Source organism: Malaya genurostris, chromosome 1 (genome assembly GCF_030247185.1).
Source record: "Malaya genurostris strain Urasoe2022 chromosome 1, Malgen_1.1, whole genome shotgun sequence".
Lineage (NCBI taxonomy): Eukaryota > Metazoa > Arthropoda > Insecta > Diptera > Culicidae > Malaya > Malaya genurostris.
This window is the reverse complement of record NC_080570.1, coordinates 32951364-32976227: the sequence shown is the minus strand read 5'-3', so window position 1 is coordinate 32976227 and position 24864 is coordinate 32951364. Positions and strand designations below refer to the sequence as shown.

Here is a 24864-nt window from a genome sequence, read left to right as displayed (position 1 = left end):
TCACATTCGCATTCGATGAGCTGTCCGAAACTCCACACACGGCAAAATGGTCGTTCCTGGCTGCTGGAAAAATTCTTTCGTCGATATTTTCCGTCATTGAACCGTTTTGAGATCACCGTCATCATCAAGAGCAAGAGCAAACAGCCCGGAGAGAGTGGTGGAACCTCGCAAAATCCACTCTCAATCTCTAGCTCTCCGTAACCAAAAACCAAATCTGCCAACCCACCAGCATCCTTCGCACATCTCGCACACGTGATTCAACACTCCTGGCGATGTGGGATGGATGCGACTCTCTAGATTCTCATCCAATTCTCAAAACCAACCAAAAAAAAATGCCAGCTGTCACTGCTCCTCTCCAACACACACTAGCACAACTGCAGCCAAGGCTGCCCTGGCGGTGTTCGGCGGCATCCCAGCGGGGATGCCAGCTTTCACAAGTTACCTAGACGACGAGCCACAGCATCACAGCAGCGGTGCAGAGCCTTGGAGTGTGGCCATACCGGACATGCGCCTCATTTGGTCCTCTATTTTCTCTCTCACTCTCTCTCTCCGCGTTCCTTTGGATGCTCGTCCGCCGAGAGTAGGAGAATACAAAATAGATGAGATGAAATGGACGCTCCCAGAGACAGAGAGAAAGATTTTATCTCGGCACTTTTTGGAGCATCATTGCAGCAGCCGAGGTTGCGGAAGCTTCCGAAAACGTCAGTCATTGAGCTTTTTTTTACACCGCCTGCTTCGGGCTGCCCGTGGCAACGGCCTTCGGAGGACGAAGCTTCAATATGCGACCGACCGACAATGGAAGGCTTGGAAGTACTACTGCAGGGGTGTGCGCGGTTATTTTGTCATTCGTTGGACAGGAAAGAAAACAGTATTTTTCTTTTAGACAGCTTTGGTGGTTGAATACACGAAAGAACAAAATCCAGGGTTGTTCTGAAAACAAAAATCAAAGCAAAAACGAATCTCCGAACAAATCTATATTGTGAAATACTAACTATTAGCTTGATATCTCTGTTCGGAACGTGAAAGAACACTCTTTGGATCAGGTGATAGCAGATCAAAGCTGCAAAAATATTATTATTTAAACGTTCAAATTCAATTTATCTGTTTGCTTACATTAATTGGTGTCCTATCTTGCAACCTCCTAAAGATTGGAATTCAGTTCTATTTTACAGTATTCGATAGCAATATAATTCTTCAACAAATGCGACTTATCTGTGATACTAGGTTAAGTGCAATCTCGCTGTGATGAGTATCTGTGATATTAGGCTAAGTTTTAGATGTTATTGTAATTTCTACATTTCAGTTCCGTACTTACGAATTCAAGTTTTTAAATCACCTACGCACTATATGCTTTGCGAAATCAATATAATTAATTAAATTCAACTCACTTTCAAAGAAACCACCTTTCACTTTAACATCAACTTTACTTCTTCTCGACCTACTTTTTCTTCGCCTTTTCCGTTGTTATTTGACAGATTGTCTTCCACGTATCGAGTGTTGCCAGATGAAGTGTTATCGGTTGGTAACGTTGAACGGCCCAGCGGAGTTGTACGTAACAATCTCGAAAACCAATGAATCCAAAACTTTGCAATTAGGAACAATAGCTTAGCAATCTGTCTTAGCAATTAGGTAGTACTTGAAAAATTGGAATTATTTTAACACATGGATCAGACTAACAATGGAAACAATATTTTTTTTGCAATTTTTTTTTATTCATCAACATAATCACCTTTTAGGGTGGTACAATAGTTTCAACGTTTTTCCAATTTTTCAATACCATGTTTATAAAAAAATTTATCTTTCGCTTCAAAATAAACTTCAGTTTCAGCGATGACCTCCTCATTTGAGCCAAATCTTTTTCCCTGGAGCATTTTTTAAAAATCAGCAAGGAGCCAGTAGTCACTGGGGGCTAGATCTGGTGAGTCTGGGGGAAGTCTGTGGGGAAGCAGATCAAAGTCCAATTCGTTCAATTTCGCCATTGTTTTCATTGTTTTGTTCATTGCTGTTTTGGTTCCATCGAAAGCAATCGCGGCACCCACTTGCAAAAAAACCTTTTTTATGCTCAATTTTTCATGAAGGATAGTAAATACACTTCCATATGATATCTGTGTCATCTCAGCAATCTCACGGAGCTTCACTTTACGATCTTTCATTATAGTTTTTGTCACTTCACTCACATTTTCCGATGTAACGGCTTCCACAGGTCTACCCGAGCGTTCCGCGTCATTTGTGTCGGTACGACCACGTTTAAACTCAGCAAACCACCGACAAATCGTAGCTTTTGATGGACAAGAGTCCGGATAACATTTTTCAATCCATTGTTTCGCTTGCATGGTGTTTTTACCCATTAAAAAACAATGTTTTATCAAAACACGAAAATCGGTTTTCCCATTTTTTAAACAAACTACAAAACGACTTTACTCTAACCTCGATAACTCAGCTGTTTCTGGTCGGATTGACTTAAAATTTTGACCCGTTTCAAGCAAAGGTTAGTACTCCAGAAGGACGTGGTTACTGGTTTACTACGAGCGCCATCTCTGCTTTAGTCTCGGGACTCATTGATCCATGTGTTAAGTATAAAAAATCCATTTTCAGGAGAGTGTTTAAACATGACACGGATAAATCAAGCCAAATACATTCCAAAAGCCGTATAATTCTTCATTAAGGCAGGTATGGTTAGTTTATGACCACATACGTTGACTTTGGGTGTACCAGATCATCGTTCCCAGTTCCGAAAGTACCGGAGAAGTGCTCCAAACCGAAAATCACACTGATTTCACAGACACGGCTAAGCCGATCTCCACAAACCCATATTCAAATGAAAGGTATTTTGTTCCCATATGTTAATGTACAATTTTATCCAGATTCGGCTTCCGGTTCCGGAAATACAGGGTAGTGTGTATAAAATTGCAGCCTACCATATAGAGCAATAATGCAAAAGGCGTTAAAATCCTTCTAAGTATGGTTCAAAACTGTTTCAATTTACTGAACCAATTTCAGCTACGCCGGTTCCCAGCTTCCGGTTCCGGAAGTACCGGAAATAGAAGTCGAAAACTCAAAAACGGAACTCTCGTAATTTTCTCAGAAACAGCTAAGTCAATTTTCACAAACTTAGACTTAAATAAAAGGCTCAACGTATATAAAAAAGGACTGCGTTTCACAAGTCGTTGTCGTTTCACGTTGTGTTGTCGTTTCACGTTGTCCAAACAAACTTTTTTTGTTCCTATTCAATATTTAGAGAAAAGTTTTTTTTGAAAAATTTCTTAGTAATATTAACGAAAACATGAGTTATATGAGAAAGGCATTATAGCTGCACTAGATGGTTTTTATAATAGTGGCTTGTTGTTTCTATTGAGCGAAATCTAGGTGGAGCTTTGTACCATACCAAAAACTTCTGTTGCGTAGTGACAAGATGCCAAATCAGACCAGAGTAGGGAGATGCGTAGAAAAGGTAACAATCGCTTCTTTAGGAATTCTAGACGATATATTTCCTTGTTCTTCGTTCCGATAGTAATGAAGCTTTTACTTGCTAGACCACAGCTGCATATTGCCTGCCAAACAAAATATTGTTCGAAAAACTTTCAACAAGAATTGAATTTCGTTCGACAGATTGAATTTCCGGAAATCATTCAATTTTTCAAGTTGTAGAAACAAATTCTCTGGGAAACAGACCCGTCGTGATTGAGAACTAAGAAACCGATCGCTTCATTTTCTCATGAAATTAGGAAATGGCACTGAATTTTGTACAGTTTTCAAAACTATAACAAACATAAATTTAGCTCTAGAATCTCGGTCAAAAATTCAGTTTCTGAATCCAAATCTAGAACTCAGTTCAGTTTCCAGAAATCTACTACCGAATTCTGGAGTTTGATTCTTGAACTGAATCTTAAATCTGACTCTTGAACTCTGAAGTATGATTCTGAGTCAGAATTCTGAATTTGTGTCGAGTTCCAGAATTGAAATCTGGACCGCAATTCCGGAACAAAATTTCAGATTGCGTTGAAAAATTTAGTTCAAAAATAAGTTTTCGAACTCAGCTCTCGAATCCATTCTAGAGTTCCATTTTCCATTTCAGAACTCTGGAATTTTATTCTGAAACTGAATTCCGAATCAGGATCATGGAATTGAATACTGAGCCTGGCTTCTGGAACTGATTTCCACAATTGAATTCTGATCTAGTTTTCAGGAACTGGATTCTGGAACAAAATCTTGATTTAGAAATCTCGAAACCTGAAATCGAATCCTAAACCTTGATTTTGAGAATGAATTCGAAACCGAAATTATGCAATAGGTCCCGAAATTCATTCTAGAATTCAATTTCAGAATTCTGGAAATAAAATTGAATTTAAGACCTGGATTTGTGCTGAGCCTGAATTGCAAGGTTCGGGATTTATTTCCAGAATCGAGTTTCAGAAGGCAAGATTGTAATTCAGTTGTACAAATCAGTACTAGAATTCAAGTTCAATGTTAAATATCACTCGGATCGGATCCAGAATTCATTCGAGGTAAATGCACTCAAAAGCGTTCAACAATTTGAACAATATTTTTCATGCGTATTCACGTTATCCGGGCAAGTCTCTGACATTACCTACCCGCATTATTTCGTGGGTATGAATTTCAATTTTTTGGTTATTCCACTCTCGGATCAAAACAAACTTCCATTGTTAGAGAAAAACGAATACAAATATGGTTCGTTGGAAACACCACTATTCCATTAAAAAAAGTCAGTTTCGGTGCCAAAACAGTCTTTTTAAAGGCGACGTTTCGAAAGCTTAGTGCTTAGTGCTTAGTGTAACCGATGTGTAAAAAAGTGTTTGAGCGTTTCTTTCAAATGAAGCGTGTCTGGTTGAGAAACATAACCGATTTTGTTAATCGCAATGTCAAATATCCGGTAAAGTGAAATGTTCGAAGATGCTTATCAAAGCGGGTTTTTTATTCCTCGGAACATTTCACACGGAATTTGCCTCCAGGATCCGGTTTGGATGACACTTTGCACTTTAAAAAAGGACGACAGTATTTAGCCATGCAACACCCCTTTAAGCTATGGATAGCCTGCGCAACCTGTTGAACTGAAGAATTGGCAATGTCACTTTCATTTATTCGATAATTTTCATCAAACAGGGCTCGAACAACCCAAATTACACCGAGCCAAGTAGTTTCAGCAAACCGTGATAGTATTAAGCGATCATTTTTCCCTTATGAATGCTTTCACCCTCTTGCTCGTCAATCATTTTCCGCACCCACTAAATACGTATCGAAAGGAAGTGCCGCAGAGCACATCCTAAGCCTTCTCTGTCTCTCGCTCTCCTAGGAGAACTTAACATGCATCAATTTTATCATATGCACAAACTTTTTCAAATACATTCTTGCATCCTTGTAAAAGCATCGACGACGGCGGCGACGACAAGCAATGGTGATAGCAGAAAAAAAAGTTCCTTCCCATTCATTGTTAACATCGTCCGATCGGCAGCTCCTCGGTAGTATAGTGGTCTACGTGAGGACTAAGCTAAGGTTCCGGAGGAGGGGGATTGCGATAGAAACGGACAACCTTCGAGCTCAAGTGCTGGGGAGTCATCATGGAAATTATTTTGATGATTCAGCTTCAATTGAAATATTGCCCATCTTACCCCCGATTCCCCTAGGTATCGAATGACATTGGCCTTCCTAGCCTCCCACCCAAGCTAACGCCGGGCCGCTAAATGATGACATGACAAACGATGCTCGAGTAGCGATGAGCTATTGATTTCGAACGAACGAACTCCTCCCGGATGCTGCACACTGGAGCGAATTTGCAACGATGAGAAACACATTTATTCATCTTTTTTTGTCGATCGTGGAGATTATCCCAGACCCATAAAAGTAGTTTCTCATACAAGTATATAGCGACAAAAGGTTCAGAGAGAGAGAAAGAGAAAATTATAATATAGTGGCCATGTAAAATTACTCCGGGTTTGATCGATGGACTTTATTGTTATTGTGTCGAAAAAATACTGAACGAAATACTTTATACTAATTCGGCAGCACATTTTGGTAACAAATAAGCACGATTTATTTCGGGTTTCTTGTTGTGTAAAGACTCTAGAAGCTTTTCACAACTGTCAATGAAATTTATACTAAGTTTATCCATAACCGACTTTCGGTTCCGGTATTACAGTGCGATAAGTATTTTATCAAAAGTGATGTCAAAAAGAGACGCATTTTTTTCTAAAACTTACTGGCAAATTCATCTAGTTGGTAGACCTTGTTAGCTGGTAGATATATAAATCTACTTTGGGTAATAGCGATTTAAATTCAAATTGAAGCTCTCAGTGTCTTGAAAGATACTGTGCAATTTAATCCAAATCCGACTTCCGGTTCCTAAGCTATAGGTCAATGAGTATCAAACCTTCAAACTGTCATACAAAATAATGCAAAACTGGTACGCATCGGTACGTGCTGGTACGGCAGAAGAAAACAATTTTCATAATGGATAAAAAATTTAAAACAACGTGCGTGCATCAAATTTTGTGTTGCAAATGGATTTAAGTGTTCCGAAACGTTGAAAATGTTAGAAAAGGCCTTTGGTGAATCGTGTCTAGGAAAAACACCGGCATACGAGTGGTATAAACGCTTCAAAGGTGGTCGTACAAGCTTGGATCGGGATTACCAACTCATATGTTCTTTGGTGAATTGGTGTTTGTAATCTATTCCGCAACTACTTCAGCAGTGTTTTCTACGAAGAAACTTTGTCTAAGCAGGATATTCTCTTGGCTATCAACAATGTTCCACTCCGTTCATCGATTGAGCCTCATCCCACGATTACGACTGTCGTTAACAATGCATTTTTTGAAACTGAAATCATCATTAAGTTTCACAGCTCGACAGGGTTGGTTTTGTGCCTCTTTTCTCAACTGGATTGAATCATATCTGACTGGTCGTAGTATGATCGTGAAAATTGACGACTGCGTTACTCCATCATTCACCGTGAGCTTCGGCGTTCCTCAGGGTAGTCATCCAGGACCGTTCATATTTCTACTATATCTAAGTTATCTAAATTTCTCATTGAAATGTATTTCGCAAGCGGTACTAAAACGGGATACATCAATCAAGGATCTAGAAGTGTTTTTGAATTTTAAATATAGTTTCAAAGATAACATAAAATAAACCCGTCTTCTCCAAATCTTTTCCCGCTAGTTTTATTAAGATAATTAGTCAATATGAATAGTTGTTAGTTAGCGTTATAACTTACATAAAGGTAATTTATGATTTGGTTATGTATCATTTGGACAAATGTTATCTGTTGATACATAAGATGAGAAAGTTTTATGCCTGCTGGAGAAGGAGAACGAAAATCTCAGCTTCAGCGGATTTTCTTCTTGCTCCTAAATAAACAAATAAATAATGAATTCAAGCCCAGTAGGTACTAAGGCCCAGTTTCGGTATCCAGTGTTTCAGATCCAGTTTCGATAGCATGGTCCACGACCAGAATCCAACTCCGGGTCAAGAATTTAACTCCAGAATCTCGATCAAAAATTCAGTACCAGGGTTTAGACTCGAAATCATGGAGCTATAGAATTTGGACTCAAAACCCAGGTCTAAAAATCAAGTCTAGAATTCCAGTCCAGAATTTCACTTCCAGAATGCAGAATCCTGCTCCAGATATTGAAAATCAGACCAGAACCCAGGCCTACAATTAAGGTCCGGAATGAAGGCTTAAAATCCAGGTCCAGAATGAAGGTTCAGAACTCAGGTCTAAGTTCAGGACTCGAGACCAAGTGTAGAATCGAGGTTCGAGGTTCTTGAATCCAGATCTAGAATCTGTACGCGACGGACTAGTAATATGGTAAAAAAATATCTAATATTAGGATCTGCTCTAACTAAGACAGTATCAAACTGCTCTTTCGTGTTCTAGGTGGAAATCGAATGAAAAAAAAACAAAAAACAAAAGATCGATAGCAACTGTGCGACATGAACCGAGAAACATTAGATCACGAAGCACGTCAGTTAATCGACTGAACCACAGAAGCACATATCTGCTTAGCTGGTAAATGGTTCTCGGAGCGTGTAAAATTCTGTCCGAGTGGAACATTGCGTCATTTGAAAAGTTAAGTAGTTATGAATTGTATCGTTTGTAGAATTATGTTTCCGGCAAAATTCATATTTTTTCTGTGTACGTACAAAAAGTGTAACAGAGGCAACGGCTGAATTCGTACAAAGTGAAAAAGGTGCCCAACCGTGATGACAAGCGAAATTTCACTGCGAAAAGTCGTGCCAAATTTTCTGGATTAAAAATAACCGACGAAACATACGTGAAGGCATTGAATAGCATCCGGGTCTGGCATTTTGTAGCGCAATACGAAAGAATGCCGTTGCCGAGCTTTTCCTGACAAAGAAGATGTCAAAATTCACGAAGAAATGTTTGATTCGGCAAGCCATATGCAGCTATGGTCGAAAATCTAAGATTCGTTTGTACCGTTTTTACTAATAAAAAGTATGTGTACGAGAAAGCGGTTGCAACCTTTCATCGGAAGCCAAAACTCGACAGTTTTGTTTTGGCATGACTTGGCCTCTTGTCACTAAGTAAAATCTGTCCTGTACCAGCATAAGATACAAGATGTTACATACGTGCCCAAAAAAGAGCCAATCCACATAACTGCCCAGAACTTCACCCAAGAGTGGGCTCTAGACATGTACATGTTTATATATTGATCAATTTTACAAATTCATTCAGTATTTGAGGGTCCACAATTGAGACAAAGCAAAGCAAAGCCTTGGTATTGCATTCCTTTTGGGGAATTTGACCGTTCTGTTTCAGCAGCCGAGTCATGGCGTACAGAATCATTACATGGCTCCTGTTACAATTCTGCTGACACTAAGAATCCGTCCAGGTCAGGGCTCGAACTGGCTTGTAAGGTCAGTGTTCTTGTGCATTCAGTCACCAAACCGGACACTTGAGACAAATTTTCCGATTAATTTGGTATATCATTTGTAAGTTTCAGATATCAACTTTTGACATCATCGTGTGAAAAAAGGAAGTCCACTTTTTTGGAAAAACCTGCCTCGGGAGATTCTTGAAATGTCCGCCCTTTAAGTTTTGTTTTAATCAAGATTTTATTTTCTTATTCTCAATCTTTTATCTACAGATACATCGATTCTCATTTTCCGAGTGTAATTCGCCGGGTGAAGACATTCGATATTATAATTTAGCTTTTTTTTTTTGCTGTCAAATGAGTATGAATTTCTTTCTATCTATGTTATGTGATTTATGATAGCGGACGATTAACAGCTTGTACGTCTTTTTGTTGCATGTTTTTGATTACCATTATCTGCAAAAGTTACTCTATACATGTTCTTGATGAAGCAGCTTCATATTTTTACAACATGCCAAAAAATTCAACTTCGAGATTTTCGGTATTCATACTTGTCAGTAGCAACAAAGCAAACGTGTAACGCAAAACTAGAAAACCGAACCATTTCTTGTAAAACTGCCACTGCAACTCCCCCGCACACACACTCCTTCCCAAAAAAATTATTTTCGTGCGAACCATTGCCCGTCAACCCGTCCAAAATTTCAACATACTTTCATCGGTAGCCAACAATCCCCATACAATTATAATGAACATGGTCTGCTTGGAAAACTGTGCGCACAAAACAATAGGCGGGTATCAGTTTCTAACCCATCATTGTCGTCGTTAGTCGTCTGTGCACTGTTGAAGGGCTATTGTTTAACCTACTTAGCAGGAGATGATGCTGCGTCTAAACCGTATCACATGACCAAAAAGTTACTTTCAATGAGTTTCTGTAGCCTGCAGCCGCCCAAGTTGGTGGTAGTCGGTAAACTATCGCACCCACACTTAAGACATGGACATGGCAGTTCTCTCCCCTTGCCCCCCGGCAAAAACGACACGTGTTTTGTCTGGGACCACACTGCCGAAGAACTGCCTTAGCCTGTAGCCTAAACAATGACCGAACTTCGTGAGAAATGCACATAAAACACTTTTTTATTGTGTAATGAAAATCTTGTACGACAACCCGCCACCAGCTCGGACCGGAGAAACGGAAAAAGGAGACGGCTAATAAAAAACGTATAATATGAGCTGATAATAAGAGTGAAGGGGAGTGAGTCGGGATTTGTAGTGCAGAACAAATGTTGTTTCAACCAATCCAGAAGTGGGTGTGATTGGGTGATGTCGAACCGATACGATCCGGGTTCTAGTATCGATTGGAGTAAAAAATTGTTTGCTTGCGGTTTGAGATGATCCTAGCAACAACCGGTTGCGCTTCTAGGCTTTTCTCTCTCTCTCTAGCTTCTCTTTCTTTTTCCGGATGCAGCAAACAGGCATGAACTGGATTTCTGGAGCGAAAATTTAATGCAGTTTTCACGGGTTTTGTTGCGTTGGAAGGTATCGATGTTTTTCCAGGGGAGAGGGTTCGGTAAGCAAACGACCGGTTGAGTCTTTGTTTTGACTAACACTGCAAATTTTCTGTCACTTTTAAATCGTATGAGTAAAACATCTGAAAAATCGAGAAAATCTCATGCATAGTGTATTGTTTACATCTGTCAATATAGCAGTTCCAGTCATGTGAAAACAAGAAAATGTACGTGAAAAAATGAAACTTTGAAAAATATTCACCAGAAGAAATGATCAAATTTGGTTAAGAAATTCCTGATATAACAAGCAGTTTGCGAATGTGATGGAATAAACGCTCCTTTTATCACATTCGGAACAATCAACGGTGCGGTTCACAGAGATGAGTGCATAAGGAAGCGTATCTTACCATTCACAGTGAATCCTACAGGATCAACTCTGTTTTGGTGGAATTAGCATTCTACCACACTACGCTTGAAACGTGTCGGAGTTAAACCAACAAAAACTTACCGAAACTTCGCCCAACTCAAAAATTCTGGCAATTGCAAAGACGAAACTACGCAAACTAGCGGTTACGCTTAGCGGTTTCAAGTTGGACTGCTAGGTGGTGATGAAGGGTTTCGAAATCTTACCGCAGCTACAAATTGCTTACCAGACCATAGCTTCCTTACCAAATTTTATGCCTTCAATCGATGTCTCGGACTGGTTTAACACTTGCCCTTGTCGCACCGTATAATATTGTGGTCCCGGCAAGGATTTGTAATCGAGTTTCTCGTAGGTTTCGTCGTCCATGATTATGCAGTTCAAATTTCCAGCAAGAATCGTATTGTACAGCTTTCGAACCCTCGGCCTGATAGATGCTTCTTGTTTCGAATTACGTTTTGGTTGTTTCTGCTTCTTATAGGTTCGAAGATGCAAACGTTCATTAGCACGAAGAACATTTGACTTCGAAGTGCCCACTTTATTGGTCACATCCCGAACTGAAACCTCCTTATTTTGCTCGAAAGCCTTCAGTATACGTTTATCCAACTGAGGGTTAGCAGGACCTTTTTTCGACCCGTTTTCGGTTTATCCTCAAAGGTGTATTGTATTTCATCTCTTTCTCCAGTAGGCATAAAACTTCCTCTTATATTAGATTTCTATGAATGTTTTTTCTCTGAAACGAAGATCTAAAGTTCACTAATATTATATTTGAACATTAGTCAACATTCGTTCTCCAGTGTGTTTTGCGGTTTGTTTTTTTTTTTGTACTCTCGCTCAAAACCACGATTTTTAAACCCCTCCCCGTCCCCCCGTGTAAGTTGCCGGCTGTTTAATTCTGTTCCATTACCCAATAAAATCATCGCTGCCATAACCGATCGAGATAACGTTACGATGTCGAAAATTTCCCCCCTCCGGTATTCCCGCGGCGGCCACCCGACGATCGGCGCTTTGGTAAATTTTGGATGGCTTTCGAATGGCCATATTACAGCACGTACTCGGGTTCCTCGTTCCTCGTATCGTACGTATCGAGTTGCCCTATCAATTTTTGTTTCATGACGACGACGATGTCTTGTCTTGTCTCGTTTCGTTTTCCTTCATCCTGCTTGAACCAATATTGGCACCCCGAAGGCATATGTGTGATAGGCGGCGGCGGTGGCGTATGTTGCCTTTCCCCGTTGCCCTCCCTCCGATCCGACCGGTTGCGACACGGCGACAAGGCAAGGATAAAGTCGTACAACATCCCGTACACCTGGGACTCGCCTATCTGCTGATGCTGATGCTGATTCTGATGCTGCTGCTGCTACAGCTAGGCTCGGCAGTCCCGGGTGGGGGTGTAAAGAGTTTCAGACCTTGTCGATATCATCTCAGCTCGATACGGGATTCGTTCATTGGAACGAATCGGCTTTCTTACTCTGCTGTGTCGTCGCCGATATTTGTCTTCTAATTGTTCGAACGCTTAGTATGTACAAACAAAGTTCTCGCATGCACTGTCTTCATCATCTTCGTCGTCGTCGTCGTCATCATCTTTATTGGACTACAAATGATTGGGATTTGGATGGGTTTCCGTGGGGAATGGAAATCGTTTCCCAATTCGCTTGGTTTGGTTAGCGATATTCTGGATTTTGTCAATTTGCCACGTTTTAGTTAGTAGTCAATTTAAAATCGCATTGTTCGTTTTCCATTGTGTTTGACAAATGATACAAACTAGGAGTAGGTAAAGTAAGTAATTGTGAAATTAGCATAGGGTGCATTTGAGTTACATATTAAGATTCAGAAGCTTGATATCAGTCAACTTCCAGCAGCGGATATTTTGAATTTTCCAAATCAGTTACTCGCGCTAGTTTTGGGGCCCTGAAAAAAGGGTCATTTGAGGCTTTGAAGCAGAGCTCAAAATTGTCACGCATTCTCAATGAAATCTCAATCCAATCCAACAGCCTCATTTTCAATATTTTACTGTCTCATTCGTAAATGACCGACACCCACCAGAACAAACAAAGAGAGACGAAGCATTTTCGTTTCTCATAGCAAAAAAAGAGAGAGTATAATTGCCAACGTCACTGTCTCCTCTCTATGACAAGACGAAACCAAACTAACGTCTTCAGGGAGCATCAGCAGAATTTCTATTCCTATTCCTTCATCTAAGTAATTACATCCCAGAACCTCTTTGGAACCCAAAACTACTACAAATTCGAGCAGCAACAGGTAAAAGTCATTGTGAAACCTTTTTCTGTCATTTTCGATTCTCAAAGCTTCCTTTGACACTGCATACTGTGGGGGTTTTCACTGAAAGCTGCAAATCACTTTTCAACATTTCATAACATGTTTGTATTCTTCAGAACCGTGTTTTAAATGAACAAACATTTTTGACAAATGTAGTGAATCTTAGAATATAATTTTCATCTCATAAGGTAGAACACGGAATTATCAACAGCTTCCAAATTCTCGTTTCGTCTTCGACTCATCAATGCGTTAGCAGTTTATGACGTTGAACTTAAACCGCTTAGCAGACGCAAAGTTAATGCTATTTGCCAAATACTAACGGCTTTATTTAATCTGACGTTTTTGACGAAACTAATCAAAACATGGATTCCAGGGTGCCAGTTTAAGCACCTCAGAAAAACTCCATATGCAAAATTTAAGCTAAATCGGGCAAGTGGTGCCACGTCCGATGGTTACAGTTTGAAAATGTTCGATCTTGAAGAATCACATGAAATTTTCGTTATCGAAATATTTTTTCTTATGCCAAATGTGAAACGTCGGGAGTCGGTATTATCTCGAAATTTTTTTTTGTCGTGAATACGACTTACTTTACTATGGGGTGCCTTTTCAAAATGTACCCTCTCAGAGAGTGATAAGTTTTTGATCGTGAATATCTCTTGTTGTATCTAACGAATCAACATAATTTTTGCTACATGCCATCGGAAATATGATCACAATTTTATGATAAAATTCTCAATTGTGTGACATAATCTCAAATAATTCAAAATTAAACTTTTCTGAAATGTTTGGTATAAACGAGTATCAAAGAGGATAATTCATAAGGCGCGTTTGCCTTTCTCGTATTTTTAAACCTCATAGCTCAGCGATCTGTGAAAGTATTTATATAATCTAACTACCAATAGAATCGAAATTTTTCAACTTAAGCGTGTATAGCAACAGCATTGAAATATTTCAATAGTACACTATTGAAAAACCTGTCTCATTTGACCCATGTCAACACCAGCCAATCAGAACGCGTTCTGAGGAAGAAAACAAAATATCTGCTGCCGTACAATAAATCGTTCGAGAAAATGTTTCGAACAGTGCTTAATATCGGAGTGAGTTCCTCAATTTGGTCCTTCTGAAAGGCAGGAATGAATCCCGTACAGCATCCAGATAGTTTCTTTCAATAAATTATGCAAATCCGAAATGAAATAATCGAAATTAAAATTCTATATGCTGCTATTTTTATAGCCGTTAGGACCGCCCATTAGTGAAAAAGCTACAAACGAAATCAGGTAAAAACAAACCTCTCAGCAAAAATTGGATCAGTTTGGATTCTATCGCCACTGCGAGCAGATGTATTTTGTGTCGATTGCACCGCTAGTTTCGCTTCCGACAAGAGCGATTACGTCACAGCTGCCAGTCATTTGCATTGCTGAAAAAGCAACGGTGGAGAGCATTACAGAAAATCAGCCGTTCTAATGGCTCTAAAAGTTTTCTAAAGAACTAAAGATTTTTTGTTCACAAATCGAAGGGAAATATCCTCAGTTTAGTGCAAATCTAGAACAGTTTGGTTAGATTTTCACCCAAAAAAGGGCTCTCCCTCGAAGATATTACAGTATTGATAATTTATTTCCATCGAAAAAGAGAAGTGGTAGAATTTTATCCCTGGTATCCTCATTCCTAAAAAAAAAACCTATTTTAATCCACCTAGTAGTGTAATGATACCTTTCACATATCAATCATACTATCATATGAAAGACTGGGGTAGTCTTCAAAATAGTTTCATTCGATTCTTCAAAGAATTTGTTTGGTCGCAATGGAAAAACTAAGGCGTAGTGAATTCCCTGGCTGGTTGACTGATTGGATTTTTATAGCTAGAAAATAAATCGAATCCCAGTTGCGAACTAGTTACTGGTTTCGGATTGGTTGCTCATTTTTTTAATACTATGCTGAGTTCATATGAATTTCAACGAAGCATTTCTCCTCCCAAAATAAGCTTGAGAGCCAATTGAATCGCAGTTACAGGGTTGTTACGAAAAATTTCAAATTCAAAACGCGCGAAGTCGAAAACTAAAACGCGCGATATTACACTACTATTTTGAATGCAGGTGAGTCTTTCTGCAGAACTTTGAAATCGACTTACATATAATTTAAAAATCTGCATAAGTTTCTTATATAAACACAATAAATAAGTCCGCATACAACACGTCACTTTGCGATGACTGTTCAGCGTTGCTCTCCAGCAGGCATAAAGCCTCCTCATCTTTTGCATCAACAGATTACAATCATCCAAATGTACATTCCCTTAAATCTAGTTCTTCTATAGTAACTGAATCTAATGAGACAATAACATGAGAAACGATTTTGAGTCACTTCAATGCGTTGGATATCCTTTTGGTAATAAGGTGACCAGATAACAGCAGCATATTTAAGAGTGGAGCGAACTAAAGTGAAATACATGCTTGAAGTACAACAGAGAATATTTTAGTAACGCGGATAGTAAATCCGAATAGCTTAGAGGCTTTGGTGATAGTAAACTCTATGCGCTCCTTAAAATTTAACCTGGAATCCAGCAAAAAAAAACACCCAGGTCCTTAACAGACGATGTGCGTTCGAGAACAGTTTGTGAATTATTATAATCGAGCTTGAATACAGACTTTTTGCGACAAAAAGAGATGACGGAGCATTTAGTGGCATTTAGTTTGTTTCCATTTTGTTGATGTTACACCAATTAGTTGAACTGTTCTTGTAGGAGCTCTGAGTCAGCTGCAGATGTGATTGTATGAAATTACTTAAAATCAAGAACGAACGATAGTTTCATACACTTGATCGAAAAATTTAGATCGTTGACATACAATAAAATTATAAACGGTCCAAGGTGACTTCCTTGAGGAACATAGCCACCACCATGTTTCACTGTTGGTCTCAAATTTTTATATTTGAGCTCTGTATTCGGCTCTCTCCAAACAATTTGTCTGCCATCATATCCAAAGCAATTTATTTTTGTGTCATCAGTGAATATTACCTGATTTCGAAAATCCAGCGGTTTGTTTACGTGGGTTTTGGCGAACTCAAGCCGCTACTTTTGATTTACTGCTGATATGAATGGCTTTTTACGGGCAATATGACCATGCAGATTAGATTTACGGAGAACGCGACGAACAGCTTCAGTTGAAATAGGTCGGTTGATATCTTGAGACACTTCCGTCGTCAATTTCGGTTCACTTATTTTCGGGTTATTTCGTATTTTGCGAACTATAAACCGTTAATCAACTTCCGATAGGATCTGTTTTCTTCCCCTTTCTGACTTCTTCTTCAGAGTTCCCTCGTATTTCCAGTTGTCAATGATATTCTGTACGGTGGAATGTGATCGTCCAACGATTTCTCCTATTCCGCGTAAGGATTTTCCTTTACAGCGCAAGGAATTATAGAAATGTCTTTTTGCTTTCTTTTGTCTTCCTTAAAAAAATAACGGTTTTCTCTGTTTCAATTTATAACTCTCAAACCAAATCTAAAACGAACTATTAATGTTGTTTACTCTAACACTGACAGCTTACACACAAAACGAGTTCATAGTAAATTGTGTCGATATTGGTGTACGATCAATTTTGTGAGATTAAAAAAGGCATACATTTCCTTATAAATCGATTAATTCTAACAACAAAATAATTTTAATCCAAGTTTTCGTTCAATAATGTTTCAAAACATTCAAAACAAGCAAAATCACTTCAGAATAAATTAAAAACTAGCTGGCAACAGTAAGAAACTGCAATAAAATGTAGCATCATACGTGTGTACGATCAATTTTGTGAGTAACTGTATATAAAATCCAGAACTATAGTTTCTAAATTTTGTCCTCTGAAGAAAACATTTTCTAGAACCGCCTTCCCGTAAATTTGATTTTATCAAGGTGAAAATTCATCAATTAGGCCAGTTCGACCAATTGCTGGAACGTTCGCTCATCTTTAACTTTTTTTGGGTTTCTTAAAACTCACAAGCTTCAAAAATATCTTTTTTCAACTTTTTTCTTCGAACAAATGATTCACAAATGTGAAATGTTTCTTGAAATTCACGCGAAATCCGCGCCATCACATCAAAATGTAAGAGAAACCGCGCTAAATCCGCGAAAATCGTGAAATTCGCGCGACCGTAACAACCCTGCAGTTATTAATTGGTTGCTAATTAGTTACAAATTGGTTATGGTGGTTTTAAATTTGTTGCTCGGTTTTTTTTTTCAAATCTCTCCCTAAGTTCATATGAAGTTATCGAAGCATCATCCTCCCTATCCTAAAATAAGCTTGAGAACAAATCAAGTCCCACTTGATAATTTGTTGCTTACTAGTTGCGGTGGTTTAGCGTTTGTTGCTCAGATTATTTTTTTTATTTTTAGTTTTTCACAAAGTTTGTATGAAATTAGCGAAGCTCACCTTCCAAATAAGCTTGAAAACAAATCGAATCCCAACAAACAAAATCCACTAAGGGGGGAGTAAGGGATAATTTGAATCAAAAAAGTACGGGTGTGTCATGTCAGAGACATAACTGGATGTCGTGAATACGAATAAAACTGACACGATTTCTTCATATTTTCGAATTCTAATTGATAATTGATCGATTGTGTGAATTGTGAAATTTTCCCCCTTTTCACCACTAGAATTTTAAATAATTTTTGAAATGATATTATCTCATTTCGGATTTGCATATTTCATTGAGAGAAACTATCAAGATGCTGTACAGGATTCATTTCTGCCTTTCTTGAACGATTTTCGCACAGCGAAAAGTGCACGAAGCAAATCAAATTATTTTGGATTTTCACTAAACTGATGATTTTTACCTTCGATTTGCGAAGAAGTAATCTTTATAGTGCTTTAGATAACATTTAGAGCCATTAGAACGGCTGATTTTGTATAATGACCACTTTTCGTTTGTCGTTTTCTTTCTCTCCAATGCAAACGACCAGCTGCTCTGTTGCTCTCTTCTCGCCTTGACGACCGGAAAGCAAATGAGAACTACGACCTGAGCGTTTGAGGTTTTTAACCACGCAGAAGGTGCGCTCTCCGATGCCGCTGTTTGAATGCGTCTTCTCACCCCGACGTCTGCTTCCATCCAACGCACAAGAAGAAATGATCGATTTTCGACCACGGTTCCCCTCTTATAACGTTCAGTTAAAGATATGTGCCTGATTACCTCGAAATCGTCGTCCTTGCGCGAAAAACCCAAGCGCAAGTAAAGAGTTTTTCGCGTTGTTTTCAATTTTTGAGAAAATTTAATTTTTGAGTTGTTTGTGGTTATCTCACACTGTTCGAAATATTATCCTAACTTCCTGATCATACTTTTGATGAAATAGTGAAAGACTTATGTTGCTGCCATTAATACAAGTCGAGATATTCACGATTAAGTTCTGCCCATTCTTCCATATGACTAATTTTGAAAAGGCGCCCCATAGTAAAGTAAGTCGTATTCACACCAAAAAAATTTTTTTGTGTTTAAGCAAATTTGTTCAAACCTTTTTTTCTACATTCTAAAGCATCATTTAAAGAATATTTAGCATCATTTAAAGAATATTTAGTTAAATTTCCATATATTACTATTGAGAAATAAGAAATAAGGGGTAACAGAGCATTCCCCAAAATCTATTTTGAGAATCACGTTGTGCGGTGAACACGATAACTCGGCGTAGAATTATCTGAAACCAAAAAAAAAGGTTTTTAAATTTACTTAAAGTACTTAGGGAGTTATTTCTCACCCCTCCGTCGTTCTCAAGTTATTATTTTGATTATTTTTACAGTTCGTGGCATACTCAAGCAAAAAAAACGCGATCTTACGATAAATTTTCCGCCAATTTTTAAGGGGAAAAACTACTATAATATCAAAATGAAAAAAATTCAAAAACATTGGGGGGGAGGGCATTTCATACCAAGAAAGTAGGTTCCAAGTTTGAAAAGAATCGGTCCAGTAGATTTCGCAGAATCGTGTTCAAGGACTTCGAATAATTGGTTTTCAGAAAAACGCGTTCAAATTTTTGATGTGGAACACATTTTTATTTTCTATGTAGGGGTGCAAATCAGAAAGTCAAGGAAAAACACACGTAGAAATGTGGTCAGGTTTCAAACACTTACAGCTATCAGTCTATTTTGTATCAATTATTAATATTATTTCATCATTTGATTGGAAATATTTCTAAGTTTCGATTTGAATGTATGGAACTATGTATTTTCAATTATAAATGATTGAAATTTTGATTAGTAGCGAGCAGTGTCCTATTTTGTCTGCTAAAAATCTCCAGCATATCGGATTTCCCTGCCACAGACGACGCTTTTGAAGGAGTAAGCGATATATCAATGGCATCACGCATCGCTCTGATTGGTCAATCGATGTAAAAGTGAAGCTGTTGGAAGCAAATCTATAAATAGAAGCAAAATTATAACTAACATTTGAGTCCTACGCGTAGCATGCTAGAGGTAGTTTGTTGCTAGACAACAAGACAAAAAGTGCCATAAAACGATTTGAAGCTTCAATTGGTATGCTCCGATCTTGTGTCATACAAGCTCGGATGAAATTCCATGTTATGTCGTTTCGCCTGATGGATTGACAACTACCCCAGGGTAAATATTGAGTGCCTACGACTAATTTATAATTTATATAAGATGAACTCGATTGATAATGAGAAAAAGTTTATCGCAGAATGGTAGAGAAACTTGACTCTATAGAAATAACTGCTTGCATACAAAACTTGAACACAAGCTTGGCGAGGAGAAGCTTAAATATCGAAGTCCGTATCGCAAGTATTAGGAAAGATATAATTGCATACATTTGGGATATTGGTGTGATTTCGTAATTTCCCCAGCTCTAAAACAAACACAAATCAAGACAACCAGTGTTCGGTGTTGGTTTCTAATCAAGATCAATCAAAGCAGATTCTCGTGCAATTTCGGATTCAAAAGTGTGACGATTGATTGAACTGTTTGATTGTAGATCTTTAGAAATTTTGGTTGCCTTGTTCCACATCAATGGCTGGAAGAACCCCATGGGTCTGATCCTTGTAGTTTTTTTTTTCACAAAAAGTGAACAAAAAAATATTTTAGATAACTTACATTGAATTTTGACACAATATTTTTGAAATGTTGAACTACAAGAAAATGTAAAAAAACGATTTTCCTAAATTGTTTAACCCTTAAACCCCTTAACAGATCGGCTGAAAAGTTCGTATCGTTTCTATGAGAGGGCGCCACTAACATTAAATCCATACCATTTTCAGTTAGTACCATCCTTCAAAAGATACGTGTATAAATTTGACAGCTGTCTGATTATTAGTTTGTGAGATATTGCATTTTGAGTGAAGCTACTTTTGTTATTGTGAAAAAAATGGAAAAAAAGGAATTTCGTGTGTTGATGAAACACTACTTTTTGATGAAAAAAAGTGCCGCCGATACCAAAAAATGGCTTGATGAGTGTTATCCAGACTCTGCACCGGGCGAAGCAACAATTCGTAAGTGGTTTGCAAAATTTCGTACTGGTCATATGAGCACCGAAGACGATGAACGCAGTGGACGTCCAAAAGAGGCTGTTACCGATGAAAACGTGAAAAAAATCCACAAAATGATTTTCAATGACCGTAAAGTGAAGTTGATCGAGATAGCTGACACCCTAAAGATATCAAAGGAACGTGTTGGACATATTATTCACGAATATTTGGATATGAGAAAGCTTTGTGCAAAATGGGTGCCGCGTGAGCTCACAATCGATCAAAAAACTACAACGAATTTATGATTCTGAGCAGTGTTTGGAGCTGTTATATCGAAATAAAACCGATTTTTTTCGTCGATATACAACAATGGACGAAACATGGCTCCATCACTTCACTCCGGAGTCCAATCGACAGTCAGCTGAGTGGACTGCACGCGATGAACCGAACCCAAAGCGTGGAAAGACTCAACAATCGGCCGGTAAGGTTATGGCGTCTGTATTTTGGGATTCGCATGGTATAATTTTCATCGACTACCTTGAAATGGAAAAACCATCAACAGTGACTATTATATAGCGTTATTAGAGCGATTGAAGGACGAAATTTAAAAAAAAACGGTCTCATTTGAAGAAGAAAAAAAGTTTTATTTCATCAAGACAATGCACCGTGTCACAAGTTGATGAAATTGAAATAATTGGGCTTCGAATTGCTCCCCTCATCCACCGTATTCTCCAGATTTGGCCCCCAGTGACTTTTTCCTGTTCTCAGACCTCAAGAGAATGCTCGCTGGTAAAAAATTTAGAAGCAATGAAGAGGTAATCGCTGAAACTGAGGCCTATTTTGAGGCAAAGGACAAATCGTACTACAAAAATGGTATCGAAAAGTTGGAAGATCGCTATAATCGCTGTATCGCCTCTGATGGCAATTATGTTGAATAATAAAAACGAATTTTGGCAAAAAAATGTGTGTTTCTATTAAACGATACGAACTTTTCAGCCGAACTGTTAGCAACTTATTAGCAACAAGTCATCAATCGGGAGTTGATTCGTTTTCAAGTTTTTTCAGGAGAGATACTGTTTCGTTAACTTAGCGAAGCACTTGACAACAAAAGAGAAAACCACCGTAACTAATTACCAACTAATTACCGACATCAAATCTCACATCCATGTCAATTATATTGCAATTATGGTGGTGACTGAGACGCCAATGAAAATTGAGCCACACACTAGTCGTGCACATTCTGAACGTGTCTGCATCAGTTGGGTTGCTTTCTGGGTAGTGATTCGTCACATTTAGAGAGAGGTCAATTGGCCAAATGATTTTCTCCGAATACGCGAAAGTTGTTGATTCGTTTCTGATACTTTTTGTCATCAAATGACCTCCAGGCTGGTTTTTTGTTGGATACTGATAAAAAGTTGAACAGAGTTGTGCATCAAAACGAATCAAATTAAAAAAAAATTGATTACAAAGTTGCCGAGTTTATGTCTTCCTAATGATAAAGATAATTCTTATGAGTATCAAACTCCACAAACTCATTAGCAAATTCATAGTTCGATTGAAAACGGACGAGGCACGTCTTTTGTGGCCTCCTTCTGATCCTGGTCTAATTCAGAGCTATCGAAAAGAGAGAGAGAGAAAAAAAACCGAATCCCCATTTACCTCCCCGCAAAAACTGCACCCAATAAAGTCCATTAGCAGACGTACAGTGACTCTCTAGTGCATTAGCTAATCGGATGTTTCCAGAATGGTTCAATCCGGTTCCGAACATCACCGCACCAAACAACAATCATCAGGACCAAAACTTTGCAAACAAAGACCGATCGGTCAAACCGATCCTGGCGTGATTCTCCTCAATTCGCCTTTGCATTAGGGAATAGGCATCGCAACCGGGAATGCCGTTTTTGGCTGGCGGCTTCAACCGAAATAAGCTTGGTCAAAACTTTCAACTCCAAAAAACGGGATTACTGCCCCGCTACTGTTACTACTGCTACAGCTCAACTCATTTGAGTTCCGCAAATACACACACACACAAACACACAGCGATGTGAGTCCCTAGCCGGGGGATGCATAATGGGATTTCAAACGGAAAGCTGGATGCACCGAACATGTTTTTTTCGTCGTTCTATTTTTGTGCACTTCTAATTGAATCATAATACGGGACCGGGTGCACCAAGGCTGCGCCCGGTGATAATCTTTTTTGCGTTCGTAAAATGATGGGAGACGACAACATTTATAGGTGCTAGCTCCGCCCCTCCCCCAGCCAACCGGACGGGACAGATGTCAACCGCAGCGGAAAGATTTCGCAATTACCGGGAATAATTTAATTTCAGGTGTCCGTCCTCGCCCCCCCCCCCCTTAGCTATGGCAAAGGATTGTGAGAGATGTTACCTGTTCGTGAAGGTGTTTTATTTCGTTTCCCAGATTCCATCGGATAGACGTCGTGCAGAGTGCCTCGGGCTTACCTGAAAGTAAAGAGAGAGAGAAAAAAAATAGAAGGATTTATAGAACCAGCATAGCGAGATCGGTTCGTTGAGTTAATCAACAACAATAAAAAAAAAATAATAGCAAAAACCAGCATCACGTGAGAAGAACTGCACTTCCGATCGCTTCAATCGTTTCACTCAGCCGAAACGTGGAAAGCTCATTTTTCGCGTTTATTTACGACAGTACTTGCCAACTGTAAAGAGGGGTTTTGCACCCCGAAACAACGGGAACAGCAGGAGAAAAAGCTTTGTATGGCAGGAGTTGTATGTTGTATGTGTACCGAGTCAATATTACAGAGCAGAGCACCGTCTGAAGCGATTGCCAACATTGACTCGGCTCATTCGTACAGGCATTGGGAAGTGCACTGTTCTCTGCATACGGAATTACGGTTTTCCGTCACCCGATGGACTGTAGAGCAGAAGGTTGCAGGCATCAGCTCGGGATGTTTCACTGCGAGTAGGAAACAATCTGCGGTTTATTCTGCTGACAGAATTTGGACAAATAGATTGAAAATTTTGAACGTTATTGGATTTGTGGTTTGACTTGTGTTCTGGTTGAAAAAAAAAGATGATAGATGGAACCGCTTCGCTTCCCGGTCATACCGGATTCATACGTTTTAGCAACACTATTCAGAAGATTACTTTACGGTGCGCGTTTGTATTATTCATTTTTTTGTATAAACTTGTTTTTCTTCACGTTTCGTCTTCGACTCGTCCGTGCCTAACAGTTTATGTTGAACTGTTATGCCACCTAGCAGTTCAACATAAATCCCTAAGCAGACGTAAAGCTTAAACTAACGCACCTCGCACCGATGATAACGCAAATAGGTAAATAATTTGTTACTAATTAGTTGTTAATTAGTTACGGTAATTCCGAATCTGTTGCAAAACTTGTTGCCTTTCTCATATAGAAAGTTTATGCAATCACCGTGAAAACCGACTTTTGAACCAAGTGTCATAAACCATTCGACTCGGTTCGTCGAGTACGCAAAATGTATGTATGTGTGTGTTTGGTATGTATGTAACATTTTTTTTGCCTCGGATGGCTAAACCGATTTTCACAAACTTAGATTTAAATAAAAGATCTTGTAACCCCACACAAAGTTCCTGAATTTTATTCGAAACCGACTTCCGGTTCCGGAATTACCGGGTAATATGTGCAAAAAAAAGAAGAAAATAAGTGCACTTACTTTTCTAAGAGACGGCTGAACCGATTTTCACAAACTTGGATTGAAATTAAAGGTGCAATTGTCCTAATGGCTGCCATTTCGCAATGGTTCAGAATCTGTCAATTTTTATGGCTGCGTCCTGTTGTTTACACTCTTCTCTAACCACTTGTGCAGTTGTTTATTCGTTTTCATTAGTTTGTTTCGAAATGAGTGGACTTTCAGCAGAGCGTCGAAAAATTGTGTTCAAATGGTGCACAGAACGCGGACTGTCACTGGGAAAGATAGCAAAAATGGAAGGAGTAAGTGAAAAAGCCGTGCGAAATGCAATCAGGAAGTTCGGTGAGGATAACACCTTTGAATCAATCAATCAATCAATCAATCTAACAGCTATAGGCCTGGGGTGTCCTCTGCTGTATCAAGCATACGTCTCCACATAACTCGGTCCATGGCTGCTCGTCACCAGCCACTCAAGGCACGGATGCTTCTGAGATCACCCTCCACTTGATCGATCCACCTTGCTCGCTGCGCTCCTCTTCTTCTTGTACCAGTCGGATTAGATTCAAGAACCATTTTCACTGGGCTGTCGTCCGACATCCTTATGACATGCCCGGTCCATCGTAGACGTCCGATTTTAGCTGTCCGTACGATAGGTGGTTCTCCTAGCAGCTGTTGCAATTCGTGATTCATACGCCGTCTCCACGTTCCGTCTTCCA

General features: G+C 39.0%; 1 protein-coding gene across 7 annotated transcripts in view; it reads right to left on the bottom strand.

The window, feature by feature from the left end:
* Positions 1-24864, bottom strand: part of LOC131436322 (peripheral plasma membrane protein CASK-like) — a 741277-nt gene that overhangs the window by 359467 nt on the left and 356946 nt on the right. For 2 of the 7 annotated variants that reach the window (XM_058605039.1, XM_058604997.1), the window contains one exon: positions 22888-22961. The exons of 4 other annotated variants lie outside the window; for them this stretch is intronic. In XM_058605039.1, the coding sequence (XP_058461022.1) occupies positions 22888-22961 (74 nt within the window). Of the gene's footprint in view, positions 1-19057; positions 19438-22887; positions 22962-24864 lie in introns of those variants that run through there. One more of the 7 variants, XM_058605013.1, reaches the window with a different exon arrangement.